Source organism: Orcinus orca, chromosome 15 (genome assembly GCF_937001465.1).
Source record: "Orcinus orca chromosome 15, mOrcOrc1.1, whole genome shotgun sequence".
Lineage (NCBI taxonomy): Eukaryota > Metazoa > Chordata > Mammalia > Artiodactyla > Delphinidae > Orcinus > Orcinus orca.
This window is the reverse complement of record NC_064573.1, coordinates 80,912,581-80,939,001: the sequence shown is the minus strand read 5'-3', so window position 1 is coordinate 80,939,001 and position 26,421 is coordinate 80,912,581. Positions and strand designations below refer to the sequence as shown.

Here is a 26,421-nt window from a genome sequence, read left to right as displayed (position 1 = left end):
TGTGTCAAAAGAAACAATCACCAGAGTGAAAAGGCAACCTATGGAATGGGAGAAAAATAATTGCAAATCACATATTTGATGAGGGGTTAATATCTAGAATATATAAGGAACTTCTACATCTCAAAAACAGTAACAAAAACCCAATTAAAAATTGGGCAAAAAACCTGACTAGACATTTCTCCAATGAAGATATACAAATCGCCAATAGGCACAGGAAAAGATACTTGATATCACTAATTATTAGAGAAATGCAAATCAAAACCACAATGAAACATCACCCCACACTCCTCTGGATGTATGTTCTAGAGATCTGTTGCACAACAATGTGAAAACACTTAACACTGCTGACCTGTATACCTAAAAATGATTACGATGGTGTTTAATGGTATGTGGGTTTTTTTTACAATAATAATAATAATAAAAGTAATAAAAGAAACACCCCTTTCCTCAGCTGCTGCTAAGGTGCTCGGTCCTTCCAAGGAAGCTAAGGCTGCCTTGGGGTGAGGCCCTCACTTCATCTGGTGACGAGCCCCCGCCTAGCACTGGCCCGTACCATGGCCTCCGTCTCAGGGCTCACCTGCATCTACTCGGCCTCATCCTGCACGACAATAAGGTGATGGTCACCCAGGATAAGATCAATGCCCTCATTAAAGCACTGGTGTAAATGTTGAACCTTTCTGGCCAGGCTTGTTTGCAAAGGCTTTGGCCAATGTCAACATTGGGAGCCTCATCTGCAGCGTGGGGGCTGGTGGACCTGCCCCAGCAGCTGGTGCTGCCCCAGCATGAGATCCTGCTCCCTCCACCACTGCTGCCACAGCTGAGAAGAAAGTAGAAGCAAAGAAAGAAGAATCTGAAGAGTCCGATGATGACATGGGCTTTGGTCTTTTTGACTAAACATCTTTAGTAACATGGTCAATAAAAAGCTGAGCTCTTAAAAATAAATAATAATAATAAAAGAAACCGACTGTTGATACATGCAATGTGGATAAATCTCAAAGGCATTAGGTTAAGTGAAAGAAGCCAGGCTCAAAAGGGTACATACTGTATGATTCCATCCATGTGACATTCTGGAAAAGGGAAAATCACAGGGACAGAAAATAAGCAGGTCAATGTCTTACAGGGCTGGGACAGTAGGAGGGGCTGACTATAAAGGAGCATGAGGGGAATTTTCTGCGTGGTAAAATTGTTCTGTATCTTGATTATGGTTGTGGTTATATGACTGTATGTGTTAGTTAAAATCATAAAACTGTATACCAAAAAAACTGTACATTGGTGCATGAGAAAACCTGTATATAAAAAACTGTATGCAAAAATTTATACTGTATATAAATTATCCCTCAATAAAACCGACTAAAAAGAAATGTGGAGTAAATGTGGAAAAATGTGAAATCTGAATGATCTCGGTGCAGTGTACAGTGGTCTTTTTTGTACCTTTTATTGTGATTGAAATGTTTCAATCTGAAAAAAATTTTTTTTTTTGCGGTACGCGGGCCTCTCACCGCTGTGGCCTTTCCCGTTGCGGAGCACAGACTCCGGACACGCAGGCTCAGCGGCCATAGCTCGCGGGCCCAGCTGCTCCGCGGCATGTGGGATCCTCCTGCACCGGGGCACGAACCCGTGTACCCTGATCGGCATGCGGACTCTCAACCACTGTGCCACCAGGGAAGCCCTTTAAAGTTGTTCTTAAGAAGCCAATTAGTTGGGACTTCCCTGGTGGCACAGTGGTTAAGAATCCCCCTGCCGATGCAGGGGACATGGGTTTGAGCCCTGGTCCGGGAGGATCCCAGATGCCGCGGAGCAACCAAGCCCGTGCGCCACAACTACTGAGCCTGTGCTCTAGAGCCTGCGAGCCACAACTACAGAGCCTGCATGCCACAACTACTGAAGCCCGCGTGCTTAGAGCCAGTGCTCCGCAACAAGGGAAGCCACCGCAACGAGAAGCCGGCGCACCACCGCAATGAAGAGTAGCCCCCACTCACCACAACTAGAGAAAGCCCGCATGCAGCAACGAAGACCCTAACGCAGCCAAAAATAAAAGTAAATAAATACATTAATTAATTAATTTTTAAAAAGCTGATTAGTTTATTCAAACTTCAGTATGGTCCAATAATAGGATGCAAGTTTAAAGTTGTCTGGTAAACAAAGAATTGTTTCATTCTTGTCAATGCATGGCTGTGACTGTATTTATTACTTCACTTTCAGTAAAGGTCAAACTTGTAAATTTGAGACCTTTCAAGAATGTGAAGTCTGCTCAAATAGCCCTTCTGCCCCCATAATGTTTCAGAAAACATTTGAAGAACAAGAATAGTATCTGGTGGTTGACTAGGCATGTGGGAAATGCAAGGAGGAGAGAAGCTGGGGATTATTTTCTTCTGGGTGTTGATTTAGAAATGAATTACTCGACAGTTCACTTCAGTCAAAACAATAGAGTCAGTCCTTTCTCCTCACACAGGCTTCATCTCCTGTCGTTCTAAGAAATCCCTTTATAAAGCCTAATGATTCTGCCTCCCTATTTGTAAAATATTTGGCTCGGATGTATAAAGATGGGTGTATATACTTAATCATAGGCAAAACTGCATACTTAGTTTTAGACAGATTAGAAGCCACGACTTTAGCAATAATAATAACAACAATAATAGTCAACTCACCCCAAACCACACCAAAGACCAAGACAGAGGGGTATCACTGCTATATGAAGTCAGACTCAGCTATTTTTCCACCCAGCTACTCCTGTCTTTGGTTTTTCAGGCTCCTCACGTGCGGCAGCTTCCAAGTGCAGAATTCCAAAAAGCTGAAATTGTCTTGATTCCTCCCAACGTTGGCACAGGCTATAAGGAATTGAGAATGCCAATAATCCTAGAGAAACAGATGGACATTTTAGATCACAAACATTTACGCACAACGCAAATGCTGCAGTTTTGGACAAAATATGGAAATAGATCTTGGCCATTCTTTGTGTCCTTCCATCTTAATGAGGGAATCTGCCAAGGCCGGGGGACAAGGAAGAGAGAAAGGATCCTTTGGGTTGAAAGATGAAAAAAAAACCTGGCAGAAAGGAGTCGGCTGTGAAATGAAAAGTTTCAATGTTCCCAAGGTTTGCAAAATGGATCTGAGCTGATGCAGCCCTCATCTTGACTGTATAAAATGTCATAAAATTACTTTTGGGCCACCTACGGAGTGTTTGAGATTGAACCAAAAGGGGTGGTGAGATTATTTCCCAAACCATAAACTCGAAAATGTTAGAACTGACGGTCACTTTATCAAAATTTAATCCAACAGCCTAAAATTTCAAAACAGAAAATAGGACAACATGATTGACAGATACTAAGGTATAGAAAAGAAAGTAGAGGCCTGGAAGTAAAGAGAAGATTGAAAAACAAGTCATCCTGGATTTAGAAGTTGTGAGATGAAGGTTTGGAAAATAATAGTTTTTTTTTTAAAGGAAAGCGTTACATACAAGCATTATTAAAAGTGGTCCAGAATTTCAGGTGGATGTTAAAACAATCCTCTGTAGAAAAGAATTGGAAATATCTGTATTACACATTTGATCCAATTATATTTTATACACTTTCTCTGGAATGCCATAGGAAGGTGCTAAAGATGTCATTTTGATGATTTAGCTTTGCTGTATAAATTTAATAAACTAGGTATATATACTGTTTTGGCATTCTTCTTTTTTTTAATTTTAATTAATTTATTTATTTAGTTTTGGCTGCGCCGTGGCTTGTGGGATCTTAGCTCCCCAGGGATGGAACCCAGGCCCCCAGCAGTGAAAGCGCCAAGTCCTAACCACTGGACCAACAGGGAATTCCCTTGGCATTCTTCCAAATTGGAAAAATGTGTTTCCTGAATAATTACCATGATACGTTTAAGTATTTTCACATTCACTTCTGAATTGTAAGGAGATTAAGTATCAAAGATATAGCCAACATACCTGGGCTGGAATACTTCTATAAATATGGCAGCTTAGAACTGAGGGGCTTCCCTGAGTCTTGTGGTCTTCAATTCATTTTGTAGAGTTACAGTAGATTTGCCTTGTTTTTTCCTTTTAACACCTATAAATCATTCTATTTAATTTTTGTCAATTTTTTTTGTCTGTAGAAAAAGTTATTAAGTTTTCATCTGTCCCCTTATCACAACACAGTGAACAGAAGTTATCTGGCGACTTCCTGGGATACAAGCCCTAGAGGTAGTTACTATCCCTGTCATACAGATGAGAAAACCGAGGCTCAGAGAGCCTAAGTGGGCTAAAACAAAAACGGCAAAGAAAGTGTCGACAGGTGTGAGACAGAGAAAATTCAAGGATAGTGATGTGATCTCTGCTCCTTCAAAAAGCCCTATTTAGTAGCTTTAGGAGAGTGGGTCCCCAAATTTCTGTCCCCCCCACTGGTTGCATTAGGACATTTGTTAAAAATATTGATCCTTGGACCCTGCCCTAGGCTTATTGATTCAGAATCCCCTGAGGCGGAACCTGGAAATCCGCATTTTTTAAACAAGTACCGCAGTCCGCTTGGAAACCACATGCGGGATTCACAAGCCCCAGGTGTCCACTGGCTTCACACTGCCCCGGGCCCGCGTTCCACAGTCCCGCCCCTCTCCCCCGCCCCCATCCCCGCCTCTTGTGCCGGCCCCGCCCCCGCCCCGCCCCCGCCCCGCCCTCCGCCCTCCGCCCTCCGCCCTCCGCCCGCCTCGCCCAGGCCCCGCCCTCCGCCCCCAGCCTCTCGCGTCCTCTCGCTACCCTTCCCGTGATGCCCCGCACCCAGCCGCCGCGGTTGCCAGGTAGCGCGCGGTCCTTGGCTGCTAGCTGCGCGGGTTTCCGCTTGGTGATGGGGCTGCGGGATCTCCCGCCGCTCCTGCTCTTGCTCGTGGACTGCTGGGCCTCCGTGAGCGCCCAGGCCGGGGACACCCCGGTGGTGACGACGGAGGCCCTGAGCTCCACGAAGCCAGCCCCGACGACTTTCCGACCTGCTGTATCTCCTAGGCCCCATGAAACCCCCAGAGCTCCCAGGCCCTCCTCCGACCTCAGGCCCACCCCGGTCACGGACGGTGGGTACCAAGTGCCAATTCCTGGGGATCTACAGTGATCCAGACTGCGGGGGGTGGTAGCCCGGGTGAGGATGTAATAATAATGATAGTAAACGTTTATTGACCACTTGTGTGCAGGCATTGCTAAGTGTTTCATAGGCATTAATTCTCTCAACAACCGTTAGAGGTAGATGTTATTGTTCACTGTCAGACAGATGAGAAAACCGAGGCTCAGAGAGCCCAAGTGGGACAATATAAAAAGCTTTGAAAGTACTTGCAGTGGTCTTGGACAACATTAACGCTAAAGGTGATAATGAATGAATACTTGCTTGCAGCTTTGCAGCTGAACACGAAATTAAATCGAAAGTTTGTAGACAGTTGTGGGAATTAAGTGCATAGGATACATTGAACTTTTCACTTATCAAAAAGAGACGCAAAAAGTCTAGTTTACTGAAAGTGACTAGGTCAAGGCCCCTGTCTGTTGACTTGAATTATAAGAACCCAGGATTCCTCCTGTGTTGAGTTGGAGGTGGGAAGTTATGGGGTGAGGGGTTATATCCACTTCTCAAGATTCATCTTTAGGGATAATTGACATATTTCTCAGAAAGTGATCTCATCCTTGAGTCACACATTTGGTGACTATTTAGTAATCTGATTCGACATGGATGACTTCAGGGGATAGCTGTGACTCCAAGATAGAGTGCAAACTTTTGTGAATATGCATTTTTCTGGGGTGAGAGTTCGTAGCAGTGAGTAGTTTGTCAAAGGGGTTTGTGATCTCAAAAAAATCCCTTTTAAGCCCTCTGACTGTAACTCCAATAGGTATGCAGTATTTTTTATCCCTTCTTAAGAGAAAAAGATCTTTTCTTAAATTGAGTAAGGTTCAGTATTAGTAGATAGAAAAGTCATCATTGGCTGACATTCTGAACTCTAGGACTTCAGTTACTGAACCATTATTTCTCCTTTATAAATTATGAGTAGTCCTGAGAAAAAGTACAGAGAAATATATTTGCTATTTCAATATAAAAAAAGCTTTGTTTTATATCAAAACTATTTATTTGATGAATTAGGGAAGTTAAGTGATAAATTGGGACAGAATACAGCAGAGTATTCAATATCTGAAATTCTCTAAGATTTTTTGGACTGAGTTGTCTTTTATCCATGTAAATATTTCATCTGTTAATGCACTTTCTCCCCAAAATGAAGCTGTTCATGAACCATCATTAATAGGTGTTCAGGGCTGTTTTTCCAAAATGGGAGGGTGAATTTACACTTTCCTTCGTCTTTTTAAAGGGCCTCTGTTTAGACCTGTGCAAGTAATGATAATAAATGACAGCTGGCATTTATTAACTGCTTACTGTGTAGCAGCCCCTGTGCTAAGCATTTCGTCTGTGATGTATCTCATTTAATCCTTATAACAACCTTAGGATGTTGGGTTATTCCCATTTTTCATGTTAGTGAATTACTTGCCTGATTTTAGGTCACACCCTGGGTACGTGTTGTAGCAGGAGACTGACTGGGAGTGGAGAACTGGGCAGCCGTTTGCAGAATGGGTTACAGGTGGAAGAGAAGGATGATAACTTTCATCTTGAATGTGAGCTCTGTTCATTAGTACCCTGTAGACGTGAAGAGGCTTGGAAGAGCAGCTGAGTGCTACTTAGACCCTGGGAGTGCTCAACAGATACTTGTTGGCTGATTAAGTATACTCACATGGATAGAGACCTTTTTTTTTCCTAAGTAAAGTTATTAAACACTATTGCTTTGTCCCTAGTAGTCTTATAGCTACCTACTTACAAAGGCGTTAAGTTTTGTAAAACAAATCAACATTAATTTTGAACACATAAGGCAGGGTGCCTCAACACTTCTAAGCACACAGAGGAGTCCTTGGCTAGAGGGAAACATTGTAAAATAATTCATAAATGCAAATAAGAATGTTGTATGTATTGTCTACCAACATTTGCTTGAGATCCCTTTTTTAAATTTGTTTGTGCATGAAATCCTTTTTCAAAAAAAGAAAAAACATTACAGGTAAGATTGAAGCACTGATATTATTCCCTCCCTTCCAGCAGTAATTAAACTACCATGAGTTCAGTATTTATCATTCTCATGCTCTGCTATCTCTTTAAAAGTTTTTTGCCCCCCTGTTTGACAGACTAAAATAGGGAATTAAAAATCCAGGTAGTCATCATTAGTAAAAATTAAAATTTGCTAAGTGGGGCTTCCTACCTCTTCCCATGCTTTTATTGTCTGAATTATGAAAGATATTTCTAGGATCCCAAGTACAAAGAACTTGAGCCAGTTTGATTCTTGGCCAATAGCCTGTGAATGTGGGCTCAGCTTCAAAGCTGCAGTTGACGTCTGAGGAGAGGAACAAGATAGAGAACCCTGATTCTTGGCAGCCTTAAGTGGGCCCTTCCTCTGAATTGGAATCTCTGGAGGAGGGGCTCAGGAGTCTGCAGTGTTAAACTGGTGGTTCTTTTGGTCAGGCAATCGATTTACTGTGGTGGTTCTTAAACCTGTTTTAATTATCAGCATCACCTGGAAAGTTTTTGAAAAACAGGTGTCTGGTTTCATAGTTAGCTTACCAAATCAGAGTCTTTCTAGGTAGAATACAAACAGAACTTTCCAGGTGAGTCAGATGATTATCCACTTTGGGGAAACCTTGGATGGAGGAGTGCTCAAACTGACTTATTTTCACTTCGCAAATTTCCCCCAAAGTGCAATAGGAAAAGTAAAATGGACCTTCTGTATGAGATGGATTTTTGGTACCTTGCAGTGGCAGGGGGGCAGTCACTACCTGCTGATTGTGACGCCCTGCACCCCACCTCTCTTGTTTCTGTAGTTGCTGCTCTGTGTGTCTGTGACTTGTCTCCAGCACTGTGTGATGTCAACTGCTGTTGTGATCCTGATTGCAGCTCCGTGGATTTCAGTGTCTTTTCTGCCTGCTCAATCCCAGTTGTCATGTAAGTTTGTGACACATGCAGCTTTGATAAAATTGGACCAAGATTATAAAATTTTGGGACAGAAAGTGAAAAATCCCCCAGGCTGAAAAACGCAAACCTGATTTTCTGAATTTTGCATCATTCAGAAGTCATGCTGTCCAAACCAATATGTACAAGAGTGTCTATCCCTTATTTGCATCCAGCCAGATGATAGCTCAGGCAAAAGAGAAGAGAGAGTGTACTTTTTACAAAGGGTATAATGAAATCTCTGTGTTCAGATACTGAATTACGTTTCACTGTGATTTGTAAACAGATAAGGTGTCACATTTTTGTATCTGTGAATTAGTCTCATGTATAGCCTAGGGTGAAAAGTACAGTTTAATTTTACAGCTTTTGTTGTAGACATAATACTTGGAACAAAAAATTAAATAGATAGGAAAGCTTTGTTTATACTTTTCTGATGGACGAATCTACCAGGAATTCTCACAGTTCACATTGTCTAGGAGAATAATGGAAAACGACATTCCCAGTTGATTATAAGGTAAAGAAATAATCTCTTCTGATTTATCTGCTTCTCATAATTCAGATAAAATAGCAGCACTTAGGAGAGGTTAATTTATTCAGGATGGGACCAGTTTATTATTCAGAGATAGCTAATTTACATTTAGTCTTGTATCAAGTTTTAGCGATTGAAACTTGATAGGTTGAATGCTTTTTGGAAGTGTGATGTGTTTTTCCCATGGGAAATTTTATTGCCCAATGGGAAATTGAATCTACTTCTTTTTTTTTTAAATTAATTAATTAATTTATTTTTGGCCATGTTGGGTCTTTGTTGCTGCGGTGCGGGCTTTCTCTAGTTGCGGTGAGCGGGGGCCACCCCTCGCTGCAGTGCACGGGCCTCTCATTGTCGTGGCTTCTCTTGTTGCGGAGCACAGGCTCCAGGCACGCGGGCCTCAGCAGCTGTGGCATGTGGACTCAGTAGTTGTGGCTTGCAGGCTCTAGAGCTCAGGCTCAGTAGTTGTGGAGCACAAGCTTAGTTGCTCCGCGGCATGTAGGATCCCCCCCCCGGCCAGGGCTCGAACCCGTGTCCCCTGCATTGGCAGGCAGACTCTCAACCACTGAGCCACCAGGGAAGCCCTGAATCTACTTCTGATATTGTAAAAATGCTTGGAGCATGGGGTGTTGTAGTCAGATTATTTTTTTTTATTTTTATTTTTTTTGTGGTACGTGGGCCTCTCACTGTTGTGGCCTCTCCCGTTGCGGAGCACAAGCTCCGGACGCGCAGGCTCAGTGGCTATGGCGCACAGGCCTAGCCGCTCCGTGGCATGTGGGATCTTCCCGGACCGGGGCATGAACCCGTGTCCCCTGCATCGGCAGGTGGACTCTCAACCACTGCGCCACCAGGGAAACCCTAGTCAGATTATTTTTCTGTCTAGCTGGACTATATTGTAGTTCAGTCTTTGTTGAAAATCATTCTGTTTTCCTGTCTTAGTAAGTACCAGGAGCCTGAGAGTGAGGTATCTGCTCCAATCTGAGATCATTATTTAGAATGTAATTGTTTAAAAAAAATTAGCCAGTATTGTAATTTTAGATGTAGACTATTTAGAATGGGGGTCAGCCAGCTTTTTTCTGTAAAAGGCCACATAATAAATACTTTAAGCTTTGCAGGCCATAATGGTCTCTGCTGCAACTTCTCAACTCTGCCATTGTTGAGCAAAAGCAGCATTGGCAATACGTAAATGAATGGGCATGACTATGTTTCAGTAAAACTTATTTACAAAATTAGGTGTGGTTTGTGGACCTCATGGTTTAGAAGTTAGAGCTGAATTTGTAGTGCCCTCAGGAGAGGACCTCAGAATTTTTTGAGTTAGTTTTGCTTGTGACTTTCTCCTGAATATGGAGTGTAGAAATACTGAAATCAAAACTAATAGTTCTAATTAGTTGTGTGTTCTTGTTATGTAGATTCCAACTCATAAAAAGTTTATTTACATTTGCTGAACTGTCATCAGCTAGTCCTATCGTCCAATAACTTGTAAATTTATTGTTAAGATTATTGGATTAATGTCTGTTTTCCTCATTAGATGTAAGCTTCTTGAGAGTAAGAATTATCTTTTATATACCATTTACCAGTAGTGCCTAGCACAGCTCCTGCCACATAGTTGGCCCTCATTAAAAATGAGTTAAATGGATGAATGAATTTCTCCCCTCCACCCCTAACTGACCCTCAAGTATCCCCTTTTGACTTTCTCTACCCAGGCAGAAATCCAGGCCAGAAACCTGGAGGCTACCCTGGCTCCTGTCTCTTCCTTGCCTTCTCACATCTAAAGCCGTCTTTCACATCTCACCATGCCTTTCCTGAGCCCTCCTGTGTGCCAGTACCAGGGATTTAAAGATGAGTTAGACATGGTCTTGCCTTCAAAGAGCTCATGAATAAGGGAGACAGATGAGTGGATGGCAGTTTCTGCCCCAGACACTAGGAGAACTCAGAGGAGTGGCATCTAATCCAGAGAGTGGGAGTAGGGAGGTCTTTCTAGAAAATAACTGAGCTGGGTTCTGAAGAACAAGTAGAAGTTGGCCAGCATGGAATCAGGAAGGGCATTCCAGGCCAAGGGAGCTGCATAGGGGTGAAGGAATACAGCCTGTTGCCTTAACTGCAGGTAACTCAGCATGGCTAGGGAAGGGTGGAGCCAGAGGAGTGTGGGGAATGGCAGGGGTCAAATTCTGAGGGGCTTTGTGTGTATGCTGAGGGGTTTGGATTTTTCCTGAATTCTTCAGGGGGCCGGGAAGTGAGGTCATTAGATACCCAACTTAATAAATTTAGCAGCAGCATGGACAGTAGATCACAGGGCCCAGGCCTGGTAACAGGGAACCAAGTAGGAAGCTATTGCAGATGAGGATTAATAGGTGCCCTCTCTTTTACCCCTGAAGGTTGTGATAGTGGGACTAAAGAGAAATGTACGGATGTGATACTGATTCACTGCACAGGATTGGAGAGCTGCCTGACTCGAAGGGGAGGGGTGAAGAGTCCCATTCTGCTGAGTTGTCTTTTACGATTGCCCTCATATTTATCCATTCCTACTTTGTTCCTCTTCATAAGCTCACGCCTCGACTTATCACTCACTTGCTAAAGAACCTTCAAAAACTCTCATTACCTACAGAATCCATAACCTGGATTCATATCCATCCCAGCCTCTTTCAGATCTTATTTCCTACTAACCCCATTTGGTATCCACCATCCAGCCCACCTTTGGTACTCTGTTTTCCAAATACCATCAGTACATTACCCATCCTTGGCCAATGTCATTCTTGTACTTGGATTAGTGTCCCATTCCCTTTCTGTCTGATTCCTACTCATCCTTTAAGGCCCAGTAGGACTCGTAGATTTTTCAGTGCTGGATCTTTTCTTATTAATACTACTCACAGTTTTTCAAAAATATTCTTTATGCCTACAATAACAACTGATATACCATTAGAACTATACAGAGCATTTGGAAAAGAGGCCAGTTACAAAATAAATCAATACCCCATCAATAAACATTCAAAAAATATAATGGAAATGGATTCTATTCATAACACCAATAGAAATTTAACATAGTTAGAATTAAACTTAACTATTCAGAATTTTTGTGAAGAAAAACTTCAAAATATAGTGAGACATAAAACATTTGAATAACTGGAGAGATACGGTCTGTGTAGTGGGATGGGAAGAATCATTACTTATACATTTCAATTTATTATAATGTAATTCTAGTCAGATGGGAGAGGGATAATGTGTCAAAATGATTCTAAAATTCATCTGGAAGAATAAACAGAACAGCCAAGACGTTATTGAATAAGAAGAGCAAACTTCTAGGTTTAAAACAGTTGTAACACTATAATAATGAAAATAATGTGTATTAATTCAAGACAGATTAGTAGGTCATTGGAAGAGAATAGAAAGGCCAAAAATCAGTTGTGTGTACTGATTTTACACCAGCTCACTTTTTAAAAAAGTATTATGTTTTTTTCTACTTATGTATTTAATATAAATATGGTATTTCATCTCTGTGGAGTAAAGGTTGGATCATGATGTAGGATTTACATCCTAAATGATGTAGGATGATTATTTAAAAACAAAAAACGTTAGGTTCCTGCTTCATAGCATTACATCGAAGTAAATTACCAAGAGATAGAAACGTTAAAAAAAATTAATGAGCAAATGAAAAATATAGGTGAACATTTATTAATCTTGGGTTAGGGAATGTCTTTTAAGCATAAACCCAAAGGCAAACTATAAAAGAAAAGATTGACAACTTCATTATTTTTTAAAAAAATCAGGTACTTCCCTGGTGGCACAGTGGATAAGAATCCGCCTGCCAATGCAGGGGACACAGGTTCAATCCCTGGTCCAGGAAGATCCCACATGCCACGGAACAGCTAAGCCTTTGCGCCACAACTACTGAGCCTGCACTCTAGAGCCCGCGAGCCACAACTACTGAGCCCGCGTGCTGCAACTACTGAAGCCCACGCACCTAGAGCCCATGCTCGGCAACAAGAGAAGCCACTGCAATGAGAAGCCCGTGCACCGCAACGAAGGGTAGCCCCTGCTCGCCACAAGTAGAGAAAGCCCACATGCAGCAACGAAGACCCAACGCAGCCAAAAAATATATATATATATATATATATATATATATATATATATGGGTTATTATAAGTCAATGAGAAGACAAACGTTCTAATAAAAAATGGTCAACTTACTGAAGAATAAATACCAGTAAGCAGAAACTATATGGAAAAATATTTAACCTCACTAGTAAAAGAGAAAATTCAAATTTAAACAATGAGATAACAGGCTTTTGCCCATGAAATTGGCAAAGGGTAAAAACTGAATGATAATATCCAATCTTGGCAAGAGTACAGGAAATACGCGCTCTTATTATTACAGTGTTGGTAAGGATGCATCTTGCCTTTCTGGAAGGCGATTTGGCAGTATGTCCCAGAAGCCTTAAATTACGCGTACCTACCTTTTGACCCAGCAATTCCACTTCAGGAGATATGGCCTAAGGAAATAAATGGCGATATTAATAAAAATGTATGTACAAGGATGTCATTACAGCATTATATATAATCGGGGAAAATTAGAAACAGCCTAGATCAACAGTAGAGGATTGGTTAAAAAAATTGGGAGTATCTTAATAAATTGGTATAAATGAAGCTATTTAGTATAATAATACAAAAACATATTTGATATGGGAAATATTGGGCACTATATATTAAGTGAGAAAAAGCCTTAAAGCAGTATGTAATATCTCATTTTTGTTATATCTCTATGCCATATCTATCAGTATCAAATAGATTAGGGTTTGTTAAGTCTGGGATTGGTTGAAGACTTATCTATACTGTAACTTCTAAGCCCCGAAACTTCCAGATGACGTTACATTTTCTCATTCTCACAATCCTTTGTGAAGACAGCTTTATTCTAAAGATTAGGAATTTTGGATCCATTCTGAGTACTTATAAACAATCTGAAGTTCTGCAAAATTTTATGTAATTGATTCTGTCAGAGTTTGCAAGGTTCATTTACATCAAAATTATACTCTGATCTATATTCCATACTTGACAAGATTTTCTTAAAGGTGATTCTAGTTGTCTTCATATTTTCACTGTTAGAGGAAGAAGTTTAAAATGCCAAACAATTTAACACTGAATAAACTAAATAAAAGTGGATTCAATTCTAACATCGCACTTTCATAAATATCCTCCATGTAGTTGTTAACATAGTATAGTGCAAGCATCTGACAGTTTTAAAATAATCTTGCTAAGATTGTGTGCATTTGCCTTAAAACTTTGTCTTATTATTTTTTTAATTTTCAGGGGTGATAGTCAGTTTTGTAGTCAAAAAGCAGCCATCTATTCATTGAATTTTACAGCAGACCCACCTCAGAGAGTATTTAAACTTGTTAACCAAATCAATCCATCTATTTTCTGCATTCACATTACAAACTGTAAGTATTTGATGGTGATATACTTTGTGAAACTCTGAAAATTTTTTTCTTTTAAAAATTCTTTTATGGAAAAATGTCCCATTGTTAGATTTAAAGCAGTTATTCTGTGGTTTGGCTAGAGTTTATCTTGAGGCCATTCCACAGACAACTGCAAGTAACTTTATAAACCTGTGGCCATGCACGTTTTCTTTAATTGTGCTTGTGTAGTTATCTTTTGAAATCTCATACTTTATTTCAAAGGTGTTTATAATATGTAAACATGCATAGGAATCTAGATTTATTTAGGGGTGTGTGTGTGTGTGTGTGTATGTGTGTGTGTGTGTGTGTGTTTTACTTTATTTCCTCCTGATTTAATAGTTGAGAATCAGGTTCAGCTTTGGTTTCAGGTTCCCTTTTTCTCTTTTATTTTTACTAAGAATATTTGCATGAAAACAGGATCTTTATTTTTTTATTTCTTTATTTTTTTTTTGCGGTATGCAGGCCTCTCACTGTTGTGGCCTCTCCCGTTGCGGAGCACAGGCTCCGGACACGCAGGCTCAGCGGCCATGGCTCACAGGCCTAGCCGCTCCACGGCATGTGGGATCTTCCCGGACTGGGGCACAAACCTGTGTCCCCTGCATCGGCAGGCGGACTCTCGACCACTGCGCCACCAGGGAAGCCCCAGGATCTTTATTATTTTTTTTTTTTAATTTTTTAATTTTTTTATTTTTTTAACATCTTTATTGGAGTATAATTGCTCTACAGTGGTGTGTTAGTTTCTGCTTTTGGGAGGTCTGAGGTCTTCTGCCAGCGTTCAGTAGGTGTTCTGTAGGAGTTGTTCCACGTGTAGATGTATTTCTGGTGTATCTGTGGGGAGGAAGGTGATCTCCGCGTCTTACTCTTCCGCCATCTTCAAGGTCCCCCCCAGGATCTTTATTTTTATCTGAGCATTTAGCTCAGTTAGGTGTCTAGTTCCAAAGTACATGTGAGTGTAAAATGTTATCAAGATATCAAAGATCAGAGACACATTTATGGTTTTATCTAACTTTATCGTCTTTTCAGAGTGTCTTTATATTTTGTTCCTTTGCACCTGAACGTTTAGGCGATTGCTCTGTGATTTGTAATCTGAGGTAATGACTGGTCAGTCATTGTCATGTTCTCTGACATAACAGGCCCAGTGAACAGACCAGCCTGTTCCCTCCTCCTCCCACCTCTCATGTACAGGGCACATTATCCTCCTGGGCTTTGGAGGTGGCTGTGTGAGGGTAGAAACAGGGTCTTTCATTCCCATAGCCATCTGGAGAGAGTTGTCCCTTAGAGGTTTATGCAGCAGATGCCTCAGTCCATGGGCCAGAGAAAGAGATTGATTATTATTGGTTTCTCTTGTGCTCTTTACCTGTAGGCTTTAGAAACCATTGCTTCCACAATAGAGAAAGACCCTATTTATTTAATAAGATTCAAGAAATCTTGGGGAAAGTGAATATAAAAAGAGACACTTTAGTGTCTTCACATCAACCTTAATGCTACTGAAAGTTGTTTCCAAAATACTACATATGTTATATATACTATACATGTTATGTTTTATACTGATCTAAAATGTTTTTTCTAAAAACAGATAAACCTGCATTATCCTTTATTAATCTGGAAGTGCCTGATGAAAGCAATTTTGATAAATTGATGAAAACATCGGATGGTTTTTCAACGAATGCAGAATCAGATGTTTCCTTGACAACCAAACCGGATGCTCCAAATACTGCAAAATATGAGGTGAGCCAGGAACTTAAGTCCACTCATCCCGTCACAAATATCTTGTCTTTGTAAGTTAACTTTTCAGTTTGTTTCCAGTAAACGGGCTTTCCTGAGACACAGAATTCATATTATAAACTAAAAAACTTAATGTGCATGCTTATAGATCAAAGATCATGAAAATTAAACTTGAGTAGTTGAATTCTAACATAGGGTTTTGAGGCATTTATTCTGTGGTAAGCTTGCATTTGTCTCTGCAGAATTTTTTCTTTTCCACCTCAAAAGATGCAGCAAAGTGCTTTTTTCTTTGCAAAAAAAAAAAAAAATTTGCAAAGATGCAAATTTTATGCATCTTCCTGCGTCACTATAAAAGTTACCACTTCTTGAGAATTTCCCATGTGCCAGGCACTGTGCAGAGCTTTTCAGACATAATTGCACACAACCCTGGGAAGGATAAGTCATTGTCTCCATTTAAGTGACGAGGAAAACAGAGGTATAGGAAGTAACTAGTGTTGGAGCTATATTTTACTGGTACAAAGTATTACTTCCATGGATGTGTCGTTAGTTATTATTGAGTCATTCCACTATTTACCAGACATTCGTTTCTAGTTTTTGCTATTGTAAATAATCCACAATAAACATTCCTATAGGTACATATATATATATATATATATTTTTTTTTTTTTTTCGGCTGTGTTGGGTCCGTTGCTGTGCACGGGCTTTCTCTAGTTGCGGCGAGCGGGGGCTACTCTTCATCGCGGCACGCAGGCTTCTCATTGCGGTAGCTTTTCTTGTTGCAGAGCATGGGCTCTAGGCACGTGGGCTTCAGCAGTTGTGGCCCGCAAGCTCAGTAGTTGGGGCTCACGGCCCTGGAGTGTGCGGGCTTCAGTAGATGGGGCACATGGGTTCAGTAGTTGTGGCTCTTGGGCTCTAGAGTGCAGGTTCAGCAGTTGTAGCACACGGGCTTAGTTGCTCCGTGGCATGTGGGATCTTCCTGGACCATGGATCAAACCCGTGTCCCCTGCATTGGCAGGTGGATTCTTAACCATTGCGCCACCAGGGAAGTCCCTAAATACATATATTTTTGTCTGATTAAACCTTAGGATATGTTCCTATAAACGGGTTAACTTGGTCAAAATGAATGGGAATTTAAAATACCGATACCAGATTGCTCTCCAGAAAGATTGCAGGAATTTATACTCCCAGCTCTGGTGAAGGACAGGGCTTGTTTCCCCCTTGCTGGCACCTGTGTCAGCTTCCTACATACCCTTCCAGTGGAATAGAAATAAAATTGCCTAGAATAAAAAAGCCTGCAAATGCAGTAACATGCATACACAGAAACACACATCCTTAAAAGGAAAAGGGTGGGACAGCTAGCTAGAGGTAAGCTCCCTGCGGACAAGGACCACATCTGTTTTTTAATCACCCCTGTGTTCCCAATGCCTGCAGTGCTGCCTGTCACATAGTAGGTGTGCAGTAAGTGTTGAAGGAACACCTTAGTTGCACCATGACAGCTGTTTGTTGTTCTGTTTGCAGTATGGGGTTCATCTGCAGACTTCACATTCATTTCTGAGATTTCCTTCTCCCCTTACATCATCTCTGTGCACCGATAATAACCCTGCAGGTAAGAGAGTGGGCACTTTTCTTCCTCTCTGCAAACAGAGTTTGTTCTTAGTTTATATTTATAGTAGTCATAATTAAACAGACTTTGTAACTAGAAACAGAGAGTCTTAGAGTTGAAAGAGGCCTCAAAGGTTGAATAGTTCAGTTTCCCACCCAGTGCCAGAATCTTTTCTACAACATGCACTCACTGTCTGAGCACTTGCAATGATGGGGAACTCACTACCTGTAACCAGCCCATTAAGTTGTTTAACTCTTCCAGTTGTTGGAAAGTTCTTTTTTTAAAAAAATATTTATTTGGCTGCAGCAGGTCTTAGTTGCAGCATGCAGGATCTTTTAGTTGCAGCATGTGGGATCTAGTTCCCTGACGGGGGATCGAACCCGGGCCCCCCTGCATTGGGAGCATGAAGTCTTAACCACAGGACCACCAAGGAGGTCCCTGTTGGAAAGTTCTTTCCTCGCTGGAGCTAAAGTTTGTCAGTAGTTAACATTGATTAACTGTATGCTGGGTATTGTGTTAAGTGCTTGCATGTGTTTTTCCATGTGATCCTTAACAATGATCCTCTAAGGGAGGGTTGTTTTCATTCTTTAGATGAGGAAACTGAGAAACGTTCAGTTTCTTACTCAGGCGGTGGTGGAGCAGGGATACAACCCATGCAGCTGCCTCCCATGGGTCCTGCTTCTCCTTCAGGAGCATCATAGACTCCATGGAGTAACCCTCTTGGCAGTGGAAGGCAATAGGCCTGGCTCTCCAGTCCTTAGCCAGCCTCACTATGCAGAAACCTGCTAAGCCATGGATGATAGTATGTGGCCTAATGAAGCAACACTTGCTACACGAAGGAAAATGTGTTCTATTGAATAGATGCTTAACCTTGCTCACACAAAGGAACAGTGTAAATTAAAACGAAACTGAGGGACTTCCCTGGTGGCGCAGTATTTAAGAATCTGCCTGCCAATGCAGGGAACATGGGTGTGAGCCCTGGTCCGGGAAGATCCCACATGCTGTGGAGCAACTAAGCCCATGCACCACAACTGCTGAGCCTGCGCTCTAGAGCCCATGAGCCACAACTACTGAGCCCGTGTGCCACAACTACTGAGGCCTGCGTGCCTAGAGCCTGTGCTCTGCAACAAGAGAAGCCACCACAATGAGAAACCTGTGCACCTCACGAAGAGTAGCCCCTGCTCGCCGCAACTAGAGAAAGCCTGCAGGCAGCAACGAAGACCCAATGCAGCCAAAAAAATTAATGAGAAAAAAAAAAAAAAACAACGAAACTGAGATACTGTTTCCACCTAATAGATTGGCAAAGCGTAAAGAAATTTAAGTCTGTGGATAAGTAGGCACTTGTCTATATTGCTGGTGGGACTAAAAATTGGTAAGGCCTCTGTGAAGAGCACTTTGGTATTATGTATCAATATTGCAAATGAATATGCTCTTTGACCTAGCTTTTCTACTTATAGGAGTTGGTCCTACAGAAACTCTGGCCCACATGCAAAACAATAGATTGCAGCATTATTATAGCAAAGCTGGAGACAGCTTCCATTAGTGGGGAACTGGTTGAATAAATTATGGCATGTCTATAATAGAATACTAATTCTCCCTAAAAAGAGTAGGAGGAAGCTCTTTATGTACTGAGATAGACTGAACTCCAGGATGCATTGTTCAGTGAAAAAAACAAAAGGCAGAATATATATTGTGAGTTTGTTTCCAAAAGGGGAAAGAAATACTAAAAAAAAAAAAATTTATACACACACACACACACATACATATACATATATATACATACATACATATATATACACATGCGTTTATTTGCGTAGGATATTTCCAGAAAGATACACAAGAAACTTCATGCTGACTGTCTCTGGGGAAGGGAACTGGTGGTTGCTGGGGGACAAGGGTTGGGGGGAGACTTCTCTCAATATCTTTTTGTGCCTTTTGAATTTTGAATCATGTGAATGTATTATGTATTTGAAAAATATTTTTTTAAACCCTATATTAAGCATATTATGTCTGTGTCATAACTTTGCAGTTTTACTTAGATTACAATGTTTTAGTTACTGTTGGACAATTAAAATTTTTCTTGTTTTAAAAATTTTTTTCCCTTTCCCTTGGGAATGCTACGATTTCCAGCATTTCTGGTTAACCAAGCTGTTAAGTGCACCAGAAGGATAAATTTGGAACAGTGTACAGAAATTGAAACCCTGAGCCTGGCTTATTACAGCAGCCCTAAAATTTTGAGGGTAAGAATTATTTTGAAGTGAAACTTGATTCATTGGGTTTATTTTCTGTTCTTTGTACCCTTTTAAAATATAAGTAGAGCATCATTTCAATACATGATTGACACTCAGAATTTTTCTTCTCCAGTTCTTTGGTATACTGATACCAAAGATATTGAAATAATCACTTAAAATAATTTTTATTTTTATATAGTTAGCTCATATTTTGCTTCCTTTTTTTTTTGATTTCATTCATTTTGATGGTAACCAATAGTCTGTCTCCTGAATTAAAAAGACCTTTATTAATAACCAAAACCTTTAGAATTATAAAAACATCTTAATGTCTGTCACGGGAATGATCATGTTAGCACTACAAAGTTATCTTTCTGGTTGGCAGATGAAATAAGCACCCAGGAAAGGACAGGAAATATGTTTGCTGGAGAAGAAGAGGCCCCTGTGTGAAGAGGCCCCTTCTTCCTGGTTACGGTGACTGAAGCCTGAACTGAATAGATGAGAGGCCACTGGCCTGCTTGGTCGGTGATGTGAAGGGTTGCAAGGGGAGAAGACATTTTTCAGTGATTTAAAACTATATGATTATTTTGAAAGCCCCCTTCCCCTTCTGATTTCCGGAGTGTGGTGACGGGGGCGTCCATGGCACCTGTATTCATCTGGGCTTCAGTTTTCAGAATCAGGTTGAATCTTTCCTCTCCCTGCCCTTTCCCTCTCCCTCTCTCCTCAAAGTCAGCCATCTATGCCTGTGAATTCTTCCAATTCGTGTGACTTCTCACAGTTGTCCTGGAAGCATTCCCTCAGGCGTGCAGGCACAGTTCTTTTTCAGCTTAGCTCCCCCGCCCCACGTCCACTCATCCCCCTCCCCAAAGCTCCCATTAGCCTAATAGGGCATCTTGGGGTTAGAGGAGTGGGGTTGGCAGCGTGGGGACAGGAATGAAGGGAGGTGGAGCCCTTTAGGAAAAGAGTTCCAGCGGTGCTGGGGAGGCAGGAGCCTGGCCCCGAGGGGGCTCGGGCTACAGGCAGGAAGGCCACTTAGGAGACTGGACATTGCCTGGGCAGGCAGTGGTGTCCTTCCGATGAGGACAGGCGCAGCGCAAGTGACCAGGAGGATGGGAGCCATGTCTTCCCTACAGTGTTATGTCACTGATGACCATATGGAAAATACTGCACAATTACACTGAAGTGTGGAGGCTTCCTGAGACTAGCTCTGCTGGGCTGGTCTCCTGAGCTTCCCTTCAGAAGGAAATGAATATAGAAGGGAAATGTAAAGTTATTATGACACAGATACAAAAAATATATAGGTGGCAAGTCTTGATTAAGGAAATTCTGTTTTCCTCTTTGAGAAGTCTTTAATAAGATGAATGTGCCCTTTAACCCACGGTCTGAAAAAGCAATAAAAATGCTTCTTTTTGTTGTACTTAACAAAATTTGTTGTTCTTTTTATCTAGGTGCCTGGTTCAGGAACAAAGGTAAGAGTACTTCTTAATGGAATTATTGTCTTGCTTCGGAGCGTTTGAAATGAATACACTTATGGTCAGAAGGGTACCTTACTGCCAATAACAAAAACATTTGCCAAAAAGCAAGCAGAAATGAAATAGGGAAACTCCTTAGTAGACCATCCTTTTGCTATCACAAAAGGGTCAGATTTTCAAATTCCTTAGTTTTTGTAGTGCACACTTGTTCATGTTTAAATGACGTAGCTGTCTTGACTGACAATGGGTGTGATTGGCTTCTGTGATTTCAGGGCATCCCTTGATATCTTCTTGGCCTCTTGTCAAGAGAGCTGGCTAGCTCCCAGGATTCTGCCTGTCCAGTGTAGAAGATAGAAAGAAACCTTTTGCCCAGTGAATGTACACACCTGTGTAGGAGGTGCGCACTCTCAGTGTAGCTTCCAGTGTTGAGTTGCAGGTAGGTTCTATTCAAAGCCTTATGGCCCCAGCTCAGGGGCCCTATAGAACTGTGGTCAGGAGGCCACGGTCTCTTTGCAGATATGTCAGGGAGAAGTATGGTGGATCTACCTCTTACTCTTGGGGCTGCACCCTGTGCCTGCCTGTGAATACAGTCCCCAAGGAGGCCAAGGCAGTGGCCTTGTCGTAGTCTCCCAGAGCCTGTGGAATTGGTTGCCCTTGGTTCAAAAGTCAGCTTTGCTGTTGTTTTCTTGTGTGACATATGCCTCAGTCTCCCCAGTTGCAAGTGGATGGTAGGTCTCTGCTCCAGAGGCTTGATGTAAGGCTCGAGGGAGAATGCACATAATGTAAGACTTGGTGCTTGGTGCAGCAACTAGCACACAGGAAGCACTGCAGACGGCAGTACCCACTGTGATTGATTTCATTACGTCTCTGGACACAAACATGTTTGAGGTAGGCATTTGGAAAGGAATGGTTGTGTGACTTTGGACTTCACAATACTGTGTGTGGGCCTGGATTTCCTCATCTGTGAAGGTGCTTTCAAACTTATTTCAGTTATAGTGCTTCTTCAAGTGAAAGAAGGGAGAGCCTTCCCTAGTGTGTAACATGGATTGAATCCAAAGCCCCTAGTTGGGGCTTCCCTGGTGGTGCAGTGGTTAAGAATCCGCCTGCCAATGCAGGGGACACGGGTTCGAGCCCTGGTCCGGGGAGATCTCACATGCCGGGGAGCAACTAAGCCTGTGCACCACAACTATTGAGCCTGCACTCTAGAGCCCGTGAGCCACAACTACTGAGCCTGCATGCTGCAACTACGGAAGCCCACGTGCCTAGAGCCCGTGCTCCACAACAAGAGAAGCCACTGCAGTGAGAAGCCCGTGCACCGCAACGAAGAGTAGCCCCCGCTCGCCACAACTAGAGAAAGCCCACGCACAGCAACGAAGACCCAGTGCAGCCAAAAACAAATAAATAAAAATAAATTGATTTTTTAAAAAACCCAAAAAACAAAGCGCCTAGTTGGAGCAGGGGTGGGGTCCGAAGCCCTTTACCTGCCTGACCTCCCCATCTTTCTCCTTTTTTGGTCCCTGTGAGGAACCCTACAGCTCCCAGGGACCCAGTTTGAAAGTCATATAATAGACTAGCTCTCAAATACTTGCAGCCACTAAAAAGTGCTTTTATTATAGCATTCAAAGCTTGAACTGTCTGTGGGGACAACTGCCCTGTACACCATATAGTGTTGGTACTAAGATGGTGCCTAGTAGGTACTGGGCACTCAGTGGGTTATGTGTTAATTGAATGAATGACTAAGGATTGATTCAATCAAGAAGGGAAGACCTATTGTGAGGGATAATAGGACGTTACTCAAAGGCACGTACTATGTGCCGGGCACTGTTCCAAGTGTATGTGTGTCTGCAGTCCTTTAGTTGTCCCAGTGGTTCTAGGAGGTAGGTCCTGTTGTTGGCACTCTGGCATGTGAGTCACAAAGAGATGACTTAGCTTGTCCAAGGCTACACAGCAGGGAAGAGGCAGAGCTGGGACAAGAAACCAAGCTGTCTGGCTCCAGAGACCTTATTCTTAACCGTGACATTGGACTAGCCCTACTGTGTGCCAAGCCCTGAGTTTGGAAGTTTCACACACGTTCTCTCTTTGCGTCCTATGGCCACACAGTCAGGAAGTGGCAGACTGCGACTTCCAACTCAGATCTGTGTGACACCAAAGCTTGTGCTCCGAAGGATATCAACTAATATCAGGGATGTGTTTAAATTCTTTTAAAATGCAGCTTCCAAGGTCTGTTAGAGGATGAGGAATATAAAAATCGGATCCAGTCTCCCCATTAATGGAAGCCCATTGTGATTGCTTGGAATTATTGTCAATATCTATTGAACCATCAATGAAAGATTGTCATGGCCCTGTAGTTTCATTGTTAAGTATGCTTTACTTCTTTGCCAGTGGGTAGTTTGGGAATGGGATATGATTGAATAGGACATTCAGGAAACTAGAAGAGCCGTACCGTTTTCATTCTTGTGTCTGGTCCAGTGGATGGTGATATACTAGTGCAGCTCTTGCCACTTACACTCATCCATCAGTCTTTACAAAGCCAACTGAACCCTTCGGTTTCTGCCAGCCACACCCACACACCATGGGAATGGCTCCATCAGAGGATATGGAATGGTGTGCACTTTCTTAGAACACAGTATCGTTGCTGAATCAGGGCATGTTTAGATAAAGGAATCCAGGGTTATCTTTTGATGACTTGCTTAAGAGCTAATTAACCGGTAGCATGGGACTCCCTGCATAACTCTTTTTTTTTTTTTCTTTTTTTTACGGTATGAGGTCCTCTCACTGTTGTGGCCTCTCCCATTGCGGAGCACAGGCTCCGGACGCGCAGGCTCAGTGGCCATGGCTCACAGGCCCAGCCGCTCCACGGCATGTGGGAATCTTCCCGGACCGGTGCACGAACCCATGTCCCCTGCATCGGCAGGTGGACTCTCAGCCACTGCGCCACCAGGGAAGCCCCCTGCGTAACTCTTAAACCCAGTGGTGCGACTTGTTATGCAGAGGATGTTGTGGTGACTGGTATTGCCCTCCTGCGACTCCATCACATGACATCTAGTCTTTGCTTCTGAACCACGTCACGTTCTTATATTAGAGGTTTGACTTACAAGGATAGTTGCCGGTCTTCATGGTCATGGGAGCAGTACATAAGAACTCCTTGTTTATCTATAAAATTACAGCTTAAATACTTAATAATTTTGAATTATAAACAACATAGTACATGGTTAAGGGCAAAGTTCAGAGCAATATGAACAACTAGATATAAATTAGGTTCCTTCCTAAACAGTGGTTTCTAAGAGCAGGCATTTAGAGCAAACATCAGACTTGTCTCATGGTACAAAGAGGCCAAAATATCTAGAGGTTTGAGCCATTTAAAGGATTGCTTGGTGCTTTGTCACTCTGCTGGCAATGGCCATAAGTGAAAAATGTCCTTTAATAGCATTGGTCTAACCAGGGCTTCCTGATTTTGCTTTAAAAATTTGTTTGTCTCTGTTTTTCTTACCCATGATCCTACCACCCATTGTGTGCGTGTGTAAGGGTGTGTGTAGAAGTTGTATGTAAACTGGGTCAAGCATATATTCAGAGAGGTTGTGGGGCTTTAGGAGGATGGACCCTGGGATTGTGTGAAGAATGTGCACGTGCGTGTATACAGTGAGTGTGTTTATCAGTAGGAGCTGTGGTTTGGAGGTGAGAGTGTATGTGTGCATTTGATGGTGTGATGGGAGTTTGTGTGTGTGTGTGTGTGTGTGTGTGTGTTTGGGATATAATTCACGTACTATAAAACTTACCATTTTAAAGTGTACAATTCAGTGGTTTTTGGTATATTCACAAGGTTATGCAATCATCACCAACGTCTAATTCCAGAACATTCTCACCACCCCAAAAAGAAACCCTGTGCTCATTAGCAGTCACCCTTCATTCTACCCCAACCTTCTCCCCCAGCCCCTGGCAACCGCTAATCTACTTTCTGTCTCTATGGATTTGCCTATTCTGGACATTTCCTATAGATGGGATCACGTAGTACGTGGTCCTTTGTGTCTGGCTTCTTTCATTTGGCACAGTGTTTTCAGGATTCGTCTATGTTGTAGCATGTGTTAGTGCTTCTTTCCTTTTTATAGATGATTCTTTTTATTTATGATATTCTTTTGTATGGATAGACCACATTTTATTTATCCATTTATCAGTTGATGAATGACAACTGGGTTATTTTCAGTTTTGGGCTATTAAGAATGCTGCTGTGAACATTTGTGTACACGTTTTTGTGTGAATATGTTTCCAGAGGCAATCACTTAACATTTTGAGTATATCCTTCTCAGATATTTTCTTTGTGAATGTATTCATGTGTTTACATATAAATATCTGTGTTTTTGCAAGTGTGGAATTCTAGTATGCATATTGTTCTATAGCACGCTTTTCCCGTCTTGGCAGTGTATCTGTGGAGGTGTGTTTCAAGTTTTTCGTTATTTTAACCCATTCACCTCTGTTGTGGTGTGTCTTTAGTAATCCAGGACTTTACTTTGCAGGTCCCTATCACTGTTCAGTCCATCATCATTCAATCTCTAAATAAAACGCTAACCCGACTGGAAGACACTGACACTGATGTATTGAGGCCGCTGGTTCTTGTCGAGGCTGGGCATGATAAAATCTGCACTAACATCATCCTTGAGGTAGGCGCCCAATTTGGCTTTGAAAGTTTGCTCTGTTTGTGGGCGACTCAAGCTGCGTGGTGCTGAGGGGTAACTGGACGCCCTCCAAAGGGGGCTCTGGCCATCCGATGGTATCACTTTTCTTGTCTTGGCCTCCTACTTCCCTTTATCCTGTCTCATCAGAGGTCGCTTCTTTGTCTCTGAAGTAATCGTATGATTTTTCTCCACAAACCTAGTAACTTACAAGGGTACGTCAAAATTTGTTGTTGCTGCTGTTGTTGTGTTTGTTTGGTTGGTTTTTTTTAGATGTTGGGAGTAGGAGTTTATTAATTTATTTTATTTATTTTTGCTGTGTTGGGTCTTTGTTTCTGTGCGAGGGCTTTCTCTAGTTGTGGCAAGCGGGGGCCACTCTTCATCGCGGTGCGCGGGCCTCTCACTATCGCGGCCTCTCTTGTTGCGGAGCACAGGCTCCAGACGTGCAGGCTCAGTAGTTGTGGCTCATGGGCCTAGTTGCTCCACGGCATGTGGGATCCTCCCAGACCAGGGCTCGAACCCGTGTCCCCTGCATTGGTAGGCAGATTCTCAACCACTGTGCCACCAGGGAAGCCCCATGTTTTTTTTTTTTAATATTTATTTATTTGGCTGCGCTGGGTCTTAGTTGCGGCACACAGGATCTTCATTGTGGCATGTGGGATCTTTTAGTTGTGGCATGCAGGATCTTTTAGTTGCAGCATGCGGGCTCCTTTAGTTGTGGCATGCAGGATGTAGTTCCCTGACCAGGGATCAAACC

The 26,421-nt window shown here is 42.2% G+C and overlaps 1 protein-coding gene and 1 pseudogene across 8 annotated transcripts in view; both read left to right on the top strand.

The window, feature by feature from the left end:
• Positions 1 to 554: 554 nt before the first annotated feature.
• LOC101286213 (60S acidic ribosomal protein P1-like) lies at positions 555 to 894 on the top strand (annotated as a pseudogene).
• A 3,835-nt stretch (positions 895 to 4,729) lies between these two features.
• TCTN1 (tectonic family member 1) overlaps positions 4,730 to 26,421 on the top strand; it is a 29,084-nt gene continuing 7,392 nt past the window's right edge. For 2 of the 8 annotated variants that reach the window (XM_033440962.2, XM_004276735.4), the window contains exons 1-8: positions 4,731 to 5,046; positions 7,868 to 7,988; positions 13,821 to 13,951; positions 15,546 to 15,697; positions 17,213 to 17,300; positions 19,428 to 19,537; positions 20,974 to 20,994; positions 25,509 to 25,652. In XM_033440962.2, coding sequence (XP_033296853.2) covers positions 4,749 to 5,046; positions 7,868 to 7,988; positions 13,821 to 13,951; positions 15,546 to 15,697; positions 17,213 to 17,300; positions 19,428 to 19,537; positions 20,974 to 20,994; positions 25,509 to 25,652 — 1,065 coding nt within the window. In that variant the 5' untranslated portion in view covers positions 4,731 to 4,748. Of the gene's footprint in view, positions 5,047 to 7,867; positions 7,989 to 13,820; positions 13,952 to 15,545; positions 15,698 to 17,212; positions 17,301 to 19,427; positions 19,538 to 20,973; positions 20,995 to 25,508; positions 25,653 to 26,421 lie in introns of all 8 variants that reach the window. The other 6 variants (XM_033440961.2, XM_033440965.2, XM_033440967.2 and 3 more) reach the window with 6 other exon arrangements.